General features: G+C 33.1%; 1 protein-coding gene across 1 annotated transcript; it reads right to left on the reverse strand.

Annotated features, from left to right (window-relative positions):
- Positions 1–2,108: 2,108 nt before the first annotated feature.
- Positions 2,109–7,812, reverse strand: LOC143533095 (TMV resistance protein N-like). The gene is made up of 5 exons (XM_077027968.1): positions 7,211–7,812; positions 5,787–6,897; positions 5,379–5,675; positions 3,019–4,014; positions 2,109–2,898 (listed from the first exon to the last, which is right to left on the reverse strand). The coding sequence occupies exons 1-5, from the start codon at positions 7,711–7,713 to the stop codon at positions 2,377–2,379; spliced, it is 3,429 nt and encodes a 1,142-aa protein (XP_076884083.1). The 5' UTR covers positions 7,714–7,812; the 3' UTR covers positions 2,109–2,376.
- Between the last annotated feature and the right edge of the window lie 3,497 nt (positions 7,813–11,309).

Raw genomic sequence — 11,309 nt, forward strand, 5'->3', positions numbered from 1 at the left:
GCATTGTGTTATATTTTGCGACCTATTATGTCTCTTTGGATTTATCATTGTGTTATTTGTTCATTTTCGGCATTGTATCTTTTTTTCTCGACACTGTGTCTTTTCATCATTTTTTTTTGAACGAGAATGACAGGGGAAACATTTTGGTTTTTAAATTATTTTCGTTTATTATTTATATTTTGAGTTATATTTTTTTAATTATTTTTTTTGATTTTTTTTGTTAAGGGGTTTCTATGTGGCCGCAAATCTTTCTCACACTTCTCATTTTTGTCTCCCTTTGTATTTTAACTTTACCCTTCCGCTTCTATTAATAATTTATTTTATATTTTTAAATTTTATAAAGACTTGCAGATCATGTGTATACGAAAAGCTATCAAACTAAGTTGTCAATATTTTATATTTGTATATTGGTTATCTACACATATGTATAAGTTAGGGAAAATTACCTAAATAGCCCTTTTGAAGAGAGAGAAAAGTATAACTAGCCCGTGAGATTTCATTTTCCAAAAATAGCCCACCAAATCCAACTTTCACGTGACATTTTGACATTCCCCGTGAGTTTTCGTGGACCAATCAAGATCTGCCATGTGTCATGCATTCCCACATACCACGCAAGTTTTCATCCCAAATCCGACTGAAACTTTACTTTTCACATCAAATCTAACATGATGAAAACCAACTTTAACGTGATGTTTCAGGCTGTTTCCGTCTCCAACGTGAGTTTTCAAAAAAGATGGTTTTTAAAGTTTTTGAAATTCATCTCCAAAGATGAATTTCATTTGAATTTTGTCTTTTAAAAAAAATCATATTCATCATCTTCTTCATCCAACCCCAAGCATTTCATCCGCCCCCTAATGCTACCGGACACCACCACCACCCACCACCATGAAACTTGAACTGAACCATGTTCCACCGCCGCTACCACCGCCACCACCACCGCCATTAACAACAATAACATGGATGTCTGTGGTGGCGGTGGCGGTGACGGTGACCGGAATAATCACCTTCATCATTAGTTAATGGCGGTCACCTTCATCATTCTTCCGGTCACCTTTATCATTATTCCGGTCACCGTTGCCGCCACCGTCCGATTCTATTTATTCAATTTCGACTTGAATTAAATGTTATATATCTAAAAATAACTCATGGATGGATTCATACGGGAGTGGGAGAAGAAGAACATGGTTGTTGCTGAATTGTTCATTATCTCTTGGATGGATTTCATAGGAATATTTATTATCTCATGAATGGATTCATATGAATGTTCATAGAAAAAACATAAGGACATTCCTATGAAATTTATCTTATCAGTTGAATTGTAATCAAAATTTGTCTCTGAAGTTGAAATTCATTTGAAATTTGTCTTTGAAGATGAATTTCAAAAAAACTTTAAAAACCATAAATTTGAAAACTCAAGTTGCCAATAAAAACAGTTTGAAACATCACGTTAAAGTTGATTTTTTTCAAGTTTTATTTGATGTGAAAAGTAACGTTTTAGATGGATTTGAGATGAAAACTTGCGTGGTAGGTGGGAATGCATGACACATGGCAGATCTTGATTAGTCCACGAAAACTCACGAAAAATATATCAAAATGTCACGTGAAAGTTGAATTTGGTGGGCTATTTTTGGAAAATGAAATCTCACGGGCTAGTTATGCTTTTCTCTCTCTTTAAAAGGGCTATTTAGGTAATTCTCCAAGTTATATATAATTGTCTCTCTATGTATTAATAAATTAATGAGGCCAGTTATTTGAATTTGAACGAAGCCTTGATTTCTACGTTTCCTGGGTACAGCTGTGACCACCCATGTGGCTGCAGGTTATCAACAGACTGGGGACAAATGTAGGGCTGGTCACTGCCACCGAGGCATTTCATCAAACACCTAGTGTGCATGAAACTACAAAACTTTGTTAAAAACAATCACAAAAAACAAAAAAGTAATTACAGTTACAGCGTTAGCGAATTAATTCCGGACCCGCTACAAATTGGTAATCGGGGTTGTGTAATTAATCAAGTTTTTGAGTTTAGTTTTTCTTAATATATATTTGGGAGTTATCCAATTCATGTGCTTGTTAATCAATTCGGGACACGATATAGCCTGTAAATAGATGATTGTGTGAAAAATAGTGACATTTGCAGAAAGTCTGATAAGATAATTCAAACAACTGACTCGCGCAAAAAAAAGACTAAATGTTTTTGGTCGTTACAAATGAGTCGTTTATGGTGGTTACAATAATACATGAAACAAAGGAACATTTTATCTAGCAAAAAAAAGTAGTCACAATATGAAGCCAAAGGCAAATTTGATATGCCAAACTTACTGCTTCATCTATACATTAGGACATTTCAGTGCTTAATAACATTTTAAAACCACCTCAGTGTTGACACCATTTGATCGTAATTTTTGAGGACTTCCAATCGTTTGTGATCTTAAATTCCCAACTAGATGTGTATTCTTCCCAACTCTCTAAGCAATCCTTTGGATCACCTAATTTACTTTTCCTAGGTACAAGTCCTACTTTAGGATTACACATGCCATCAATCTCAAGTGAAATGTTAATAGTGCAAGTAGGATTCAACCATGGGATGTGCCTCAATAAGCTAAAGGGTACATAACACACGCATGTGTCTTCATTGGATTCAGGATTTCTATCAAACTCCTCCCAGTGATCATGATGAGGTTGGGATTCCATGGATATCTCCTGCTTAATAACTATTCTACACACCCACGAGTGCCACTCAACACCACGTAATAAAATTCCACTGAAGTCGCTATACCGGTTGTGCGGAAGTTGCAATGCGATTAATGTAGTTGTATCACTATCACCAATTGTAGGTGATCGTAGCTCTGGGCTTGGAAGTGTGACAGCCAAAAAGCGATCTTCGACATCCTTTCTCTGCCAAAATTTCTTATATATTATAATGAACTCTTATTAATTACTATTTTTATTTTATTATTATATATATTTTATATGCCAAAAAAATATTGAAATTGAAGAGCAAAAAAAATGTTAAACCTGAAGCATGGAATGTGGTACCCTTTGGCTACCAGCCAAGTTATTCCTACAGCCCCGTAGTAAGACCATCCACAACCATTTATAATTTGATAAATCTCCTAATCTTTGAAGCGAATGACAATGATTTGCTTTGAGAATAGTTATGCTTGATGGGAGATCCGGCAATTCTAGAAGGTTATTACAGTTTGACAAGGCGAGGAACTTGAGACAAGGGATTTGCGAGAGGCTAGAATGTAATCGTGTAAAATTGTTAAAACTCAGGTCCAGTATTTGTAGGTTTAATAACCCGCTCATATCAGATGGGATGTCTCCATCTCCCAAACTGCAACAACGAAGACTCAGCTTTCTTATAAAACGTGGAAATTGAGGAAGCTTTGGACTCGCCAAGGTGTTTTGATAAAAACATTGTAAGTAGATACGATTAATAAGATTCTTGGATGATGTTGATTTTTGACGCGTGATAGCTAAAGAAAGCTCCTCTAAACAGCATTCCCCGTCAAAAAAATCCCCTGCAAATTTCTCAAGTTGATCACAACCTTCGAGCTTAAGAAATTTCAAACGTTTTAAGAGACGGAAGTTGCCCTCTATCCTTCTTAGCATCTCACAGTTCCTTAAATCAAAAGTGATAAGGTTGGTACAAAATTGTCCAACTGAAGGTGGGATTATTTCTATATCAGTACGCTCCAAATGAAGGTTTACCAAGCTATCCATGTTCGTTTGGATATCAGGAAACTTATGAAGCCTATGGCAGTAGGAGAGCTCAAGAGTCTCCAGTTTTTTCATGTATATAATGGGCGGAAAAGTTTTAAGTACTTTGCATCCCCTCATGTTCACAGAAACAAGTCTTTTATGATATCCAATTGATGGATGAATCTCTTTTAATTGTATACAGTCCTCTAAAATCAGTGTTTCAAGACACGAAAGACCATGGAAATTCGGTGTTGTCGTTAGGAGGAAGGAGCAACGGAGATCAAGAATTTTCAAGTTCGGTAAATTCTGTTTTGAGACAAGAATAGAAAAGTCAAATACTTTGTTCCCCATTACGGCCAGATTAGATGGGAGCTGAATTTTAAAGGGTGCTGCTAAACGTACCCCCTCACATCCATTTTTACTAAACATACCCCTACCTCAAGTTTTACATTAATACAATTTAGACATTTTTGTGGTTTCTTTTGTCATTTTGTTATCTTTTATTATTATTATTATTATTATTATTATAAAAGCATTTTTTTTTCTATTTATCTTTTTATGTATATTTAAAAGCCTTTAATAAAAACATATTTTTTCTTACTTAGAAAAATGTTTTTTTTTTCTTATCTAAAAAACTTGTTTAAAAAAACGTTTTTTTTCTATACTTGTTTTAATCTTTTTGGAGAGCTTTTTTTTTCATTAAGAGATAGTTTACATTCTTTTATAAAAAGTCATATTATTTTTTATAAATAAAAAAGATTAAATACAATTCAACTTGATAAAAAAATTTAGCTATTTTCTCATGTAACATTTATCTCATGTATCCAAACATAATAAAAAAAATCAAATTGTTTTTAATACATTTTATAAAAAAAATAAAAAAACTAGCTAGAGAAAACATACAAAACTTTTTAATACATGTAAAAAAAATAAAAAAACTTTTAATAAGATCTTAATTAAAGAAATCAGATAATAATATCAATAACAAAAATATATAAAAACTGTAAAACAAAAATAAAAACTTAATAGTTTTTTATTTGATATTTTGAGAGAATTATAAAATAAAATGAGAGGGACTAACATGTCAATTACAAATGTTAAGGAGAAATGAAAGTTCAGAGGGTGTATGGATAGCAATAGAGAGGGGTACGTTTAGTCCGACCAATTTTAAACTATTGAATAAATTGTACTATTTATGTAGCATATGTTACAACCCTTTATAACAAGCTACAAATTGCACATTGTAACTTTGAAGGTGTAACATCCTTAATTTGATAGGGAAAACGACTAAAATAGCCTATTTTATCAAGCAAATTCCTTGACTAATATCTATTTATACGTGGCCTTCATATCTTTATGCTTGAATTTATTAAATTAGTAATAATAAAAAATAAAAAATCCAAATAATCGAAACAATATTTTATTTTTAGTGAAAAAATTTAAGGGCTAATGGTAGTAACCCATACATTCGGTATATCGTAAAATTAAATAAGATACATTATCAGCTTTTGTCATAATATCATATTATAAAAGAACTTAATTTCATACTATATGATATATTAAATATATTTACTTCTCAAAATATTATCAAATTAAAATTCATTGCTTGTAATCCCGGTTATCATATAATGTTCATTTTTATAATTTGTGAAACAACAAGAACCATGTACCTTACGCCCTTTCCAGAGTTGTGTTTGCTGACCCCTAATCAATATTAGACACCCAAGCTTGGTTGGATGAAAATTTGTTGGAAATGAAGATGCTGGAAACCCTTCCCAATAAATCCACCGAAGTTTCTTCATGCTTGCAACAACGTAAGGAAGGTGTGGATGACTTACATAACTTGGCAATGGATAATTCCTCAATTTTTGCAAACGGAAATAATTATCCTTAATTGAACCAAAATGTGGAAGACTTGGATGGCTGACATAACTTGGTAAAGCTAATACTTCAATATGGTTATTTTCCTGTGTTAATTAATCAAGGGAACCATGGTTATGTCACTATTCAAACACCACAATTAGATCGATGAACATATAAACTATATTGTGCAAAGCTAGATAGCTTACTTAACGTACCAGTAATGTTTCAGTGTTCACATAACAAAACTCAACAATATCTCTCTCTTGCCAAATTCTGCTGTGTTTTTCAGGACTATTAGGGTGTTCTCCTTTAACAATGTAGTGGGCCATTTCTTCTACCAGGTCATGCATGTCAAATCTTCCATTAGAAACTTTAATTAGAGACTTTTGTTTCAACACCTTTACCCCTATGACCGGGTGAAAACTACAAACTTCGAGCACCCTCATTGCTCGGTCTATCTCCCATCTCCTAAAGAAACATGCAATATCTAAGAACAACTCTTTCTCATCATTTTCAAGTCCATCATAGCTTATTTTCAGTCTCTCCATTACCTTAACATTTGGGATGTGTTTTAACTTGGCCAAGGCACTAACCCACTCATCCTTGTCTTTGTCATATAGGAAAGAACCAATAATTTCAAGTGCTAATGGGAGCCCACCAGCGTAAGAAACTGCTTCTTGTGAAAGCCTCTCATAATCTTCTACGGGTTTATCATTCCGATATGCATGCCTATTGAAGAGTGTGATAGCCTCGTCATGTGACAACAAACTCACTGCATATATCTTGTCTGTGTGGCGGGTAAGCAAATGCTTATCTCTGGTTGTGATTATTATCCGGCTGCCCTCACCAAACCAATCGTGGGATCCAGCTAACGCTTCTAGTTGCTTAAGGTCATCAACATCATCAAGAACAACTAAAACCCTTTTATGACATAACCTTCTTTTTATCATTGTTTTTCCTTCTATCACACTCTCTACCCGTGAAACCCTTTTATGAGGATATATCGAAACACGTGAAAGAACTTTTTCTTGCAACCTTTTTAAACCATGCTTGCTTGATTCCTCACGAATATTTTCAAGAAGATAGGAAGCTTCGAATTGGTGTGAGATATCCATATACGCAGCTGATGCGAGAGTAGTCTTACCGCCGCCCCCAACCCCCCATATCCCAATCATGAGCACACCATGTGACCCAATTTCCAGCATTGATTTCAATTCCTGCAAGCGAGTCTCTATTCCAATGAGGTCGTTATTACCATTTTTAATCAGGGGATACAACCTACTGGAAATTGTAGCAACAATGTCCTTAATACATTTTGCTTCGTGCCTGCACAATCGATGCATAAAGAAATATATATTAGACAAATTAAGAATAATCGTATGTTTGCCTAGTGACTATTTTTGTAATTTATTCAACCACGTGCACGATTTTCAACTCATTTAACCCTTTTTTATTTTTATCTCCTCGTTTCGAATTTGATTGTTTGATTAACAGGAAAATATAACTCAAACTAACTCCTATATGCGAAAATTAGTTGAAATTTACACTTCTAATATTTACAGCACAAGCAAGTTATAGTAAGCAAATAAATTAACTAATAAAATTTATGGTTTTTTTTAAGAATAAAGATTAAAATTACCCGTTTGCAAAGTCCTTAAGAACCCATCCAGAAAGGTTGCTTGCATCTACAAGAGCTTTTTTCCATGATTCAATTTTGTGCTTGTGGTCACTTTCATGTTTGATGAATGCTTCCTCATATTTCCTATTTTGTTTTCTCACATCCGAGGGATCGACGTCATAAAATATGGGCATAACGATTTGCCCTCTCTTTTCCTTGCACTCTATAATACATGAAAGCTCATCCAAACACCAAGATGAGTCTGCATAGTTTTTAGAGAATACAATAACTGCAATACGTGATTCTTGGATAGCCTTCCGAAGGGCTAGACCTATTGACTCACCCCGAACAAGTGTTTCATCATCCTTATACGTTTGGATTCCTTGTTGCACAAGTGCTTCATAGAGATTATCCACAAAGCCCTTGCGGGTGTCTTCACCTCTAAAACTTAGAAACACCTCATGATTCCATGATTGAGAAACAAAGGCAGGAATTATTTGAGAAGAGGACGATGAAGATGCCATTGATCCGTCAATTAAATTTGTTTGACTAGATCGAATTAGTATAGTGGAAATCACCAAAAGAGAGATAGTTTTAAGTAGTTGATATGTGTCTGTGGGTAGGTGTGTGTATATATATATATATATATATATATATATATATAAGACTCGGTCTAATGCGGAGGTTGGACTTTGGAGGGGTGGCATGTCCATCACACTTAACAATTTTATCACAAAAAATTAAGGATGAAATTAACTTAGGCTCATTGATCTTTCTTTGATTTTGTTGACCGGCTATTTTATCATCAAATTCTTATTTTACGAACTTAATACGAATATCGATAAGTATAAAAATCGTGTTCTGATTGTACAATTCAATCTTCTAATTCAATACAATTAACGTCTCTTATTATTATTGAAGTTTCGTGACTTCGTCGTAATCACACTTATTGCCTTCCTACCACTATCTTATCACGTACCAATTATTTGCTTTGAAAAGTAAATGCGAAGAACATTGCGTAACTAGTAAGCTAAACATTAAGAAGAAGATTTCAACATTTTACACCGGATTCCTTGATCATTCTTTCTTTCTCATTTTTCTTGGTCCACAAGGATATTTATGGTTCTGTGTAGCTGAATAGATGTGTCATAGACTCATTCTACATCAAATGCATATTAAATCATTGAAAAATACTTGCAACTAATCAAAATACAATATCATTAACTTTCTTTGTGAAGGCTTATGACGCGTCTTAATTTTGGGTTGAAATCTGCAAATGTCTAATCAAAATACAAATTTATTAACTTTCACACACACAGGGATACCGGATAAGATCATGAACACTAAATATTTTGCGACAAAATTGCTTTTTCTTTTCTAAATCTATTTTCAAGTTATTCTAAAAATAGGGACAAAAATAAAAATAAAAATAAAAAGAAGGATTTCTATTTTCTAGCAAAAAAAACTCTAAAAAATATAATAAAGAATTAATAAAAAAATCACAACACAAAATTTAATAAAAAAATGAAAAATGTAAAAACGCAAAAATGTTTCCACCGTCTTACTTGTTCTTAAAAAATGAAAAAAAACTCGAAAAAGACACAATGTTGAGGGAAAAAAATATAATTGTGTCTTTCTATTTATCACTATATTTTGTGTTTATATTTTTGTCATTGATTGTGTCGTTTTTCTTTGATATTGTTTTTTTTGATATTGTGTTATATTATTTGACATTGTGTTATATTTTGTTCGGCATTGTGTTATATTTTGCGACCTATTATGTCTCTTTGGATTTATCATTGTGTTATTTGTTCATTTTCGGCATTGTATCTTTTTTTCTCGACACTGTGTCTTTTCATCATTTTTTTTTGAACGAGAATGACAGGGGAAACATTTTGGTTTTTAAATTATTTTCGTTTATTATTTATATTTTGAGTTATATTTTTTTAATTATTTTTTTTGATTTTTTTTGTTAAGGGGTTTCTATGTGGCCGCAAATCTTTCTCACACTTCTCATTTTTGTCTCCCTTTGTATTTTAACTTTACCCTTCCGCTTCTATTAATAATTTATTTTATATTTTTAAATTTTATAAAGACTTGCAGATCATGTGTATACGAAAAGCTATCAAACTAAGTTGTCAATATTTTATATTTGTATATTGGTTATCTACACATATGTATAAGTTAGGGAAAATTACCTAAATAGCCCTTTTGAAGAGAGAGAAAAGTATAACTAGCCCGTGAGATTTCATTTTCCAAAAATAGCCCACCAAATCCAACTTTCACGTGACATTTTGACATTCCCCGTGAGTTTTCGTGGACCAATCAAGATCTGCCATGTGTCATGCATTCCCACATACCACGCAAGTTTTCATCCCAAATCCGACTGAAACTTTACTTTTCACATCAAATCTAACATGATGAAAACCAACTTTAACGTGATGTTTCAGGCTGTTTCCGTCTCCAACGTGAGTTTTCAAAAAAGATGGTTTTTAAAGTTTTTGAAATTCATCTCCAAAGATGAATTTCATTTGAATTTTGTCTTTTAAAAAAAATCATATTCATCATCTTCTTCATCCAACCCCAAGCATTTCATCCGCCCCCTAATGCTACCGGACACCACCACCACCCACCACCATGAAACTTGAACTGAACCATGTTCCACCGCCGCTACCACCGCCACCACCACCGCCATTAACAACAATAACATGGATGTCTGTGGTGGCGGTGGCGGTGACGGTGACCGGAATAATCACCTTCATCATTAGTTAATGGCGGTCACCTTCATCATTCTTCCGGTCACCTTTATCATTATTCCGGTCACCGTTGCCGCCACCGTCCGATTCTATTTATTCAATTTCGACTTGAATTAAATGTTATATATCTAAAAATAACTCATGGATGGATTCATACGGGAGTGGGAGAAGAAGAACATGGTTGTTGCTGAATTGTTCATTATCTCTTGGATGGATTTCATAGGAATATTTATTATCTCATGAATGGATTCATATGAATGTTCATAGAAAAAACATAAGGACATTCCTATGAAATTTATCTTATCAGTTGAATTGTAATCAAAATTTGTCTCTGAAGTTGAAATTCATTTGAAATTTGTCTTTGAAGATGAATTTCAAAAAAACTTTAAAAACCATAAATTTGAAAACTCAAGTTGCCAATAAAAACAGTTTGAAACATCACGTTAAAGTTGATTTTTTTCAAGTTTTATTTGATGTGAAAAGTAACGTTTTAGATGGATTTGAGATGAAAACTTGCGTGGTAGGTGGGAATGCATGACACATGGCAGATCTTGATTAGTCCACGAAAACTCACGAAAAATATATCAAAATGTCACGTGAAAGTTGAATTTGGTGGGCTATTTTTGGAAAATGAAATCTCACGGGCTAGTTATGCTTTTCTCTCTCTTTAAAAGGGCTATTTAGGTAATTCTCCAAGTTATATATAATTGTCTCTCTATGTATTAATAAATTATATGCAATACATTGTGGCTTACATCTCAATTTATTATAAGGAAAAGGTCAATTATTTATGCATGCTCCGAGCGCGTTCATGGGGCAAAGCGTGACGTGGTTGCATTTGGATCTTTTAATTTTAAACAATGACAATCATGACTCGTTATTTCAAAGTATATTAATTTTAAATACATATTTTCATTTGGATCAATTAAAATTTTACGAGTTAATTTAGATCTAATCAAATAATACAACAAGTCAAACTAAGTCAGGTTTAAAAAACTTAAGACGGTCTAAACTCTAAACGGGCAAGCAACATCCACCACCATTGTGTGTCGTCACCAAAACCGCCACCTTGCCCTCCCGAACAAAAAATGTAATACAAAAAAAAAGAAACAACACAAAACCTAAAAAGGGTAACACACCTTACACCTACAATTATTACTTTTCGTAGGCTGAATTAAAGCTATCAATCCTTTTCAGGTTACATAAATTAATAATTAACCTCTTATTATTATGTTATGTTTGTAGGTCAGAGGGTTTTATATTAAACTTTAACAATTTTTTTTAATTATAGGTGTAACTGATATTTTACATATGGATTTAACAGATTTTTTTTGCCCTCCAGTGACAATGAACAAATAGCTTTT

This window comes from Bidens hawaiensis, unplaced genomic scaffold, assembly GCF_021521415.1.
Source record: "Bidens hawaiensis isolate Kalapana, Puna unplaced genomic scaffold, B.hawaiensis_p1.1 tig00009618_1, whole genome shotgun sequence".
Taxonomy (NCBI): Eukaryota; Viridiplantae; Streptophyta; class Magnoliopsida; order Asterales; family Asteraceae; genus Bidens; species Bidens hawaiensis.

What these genes read in the sequence shown, in the direction of transcription:
- LOC143533095 (XM_077027968.1), bottom strand. Translation starts at nt 7,713, where the DNA reads ATGGCATCTTCATCGTCCTCTTCTCAAATAATTCCTGCCTTTGTTTCT. An exon ending in CTTAAGGACTTTGCAAACGG is followed by an intron (nt 6,898 to 7,210) that starts GTAATTTTAATC and finishes TCGATTGTGCAG; the next exon opens with GCACGAAGCAAAATGTATTA. An exon ending in TACCACATTCCATGCTTCAG is followed by an intron (nt 2,899 to 3,018) that starts GTTTAACATTTT and finishes AAATTTTGGCAG; the next exon opens with AGAAAGGATGTCGAAGATCG.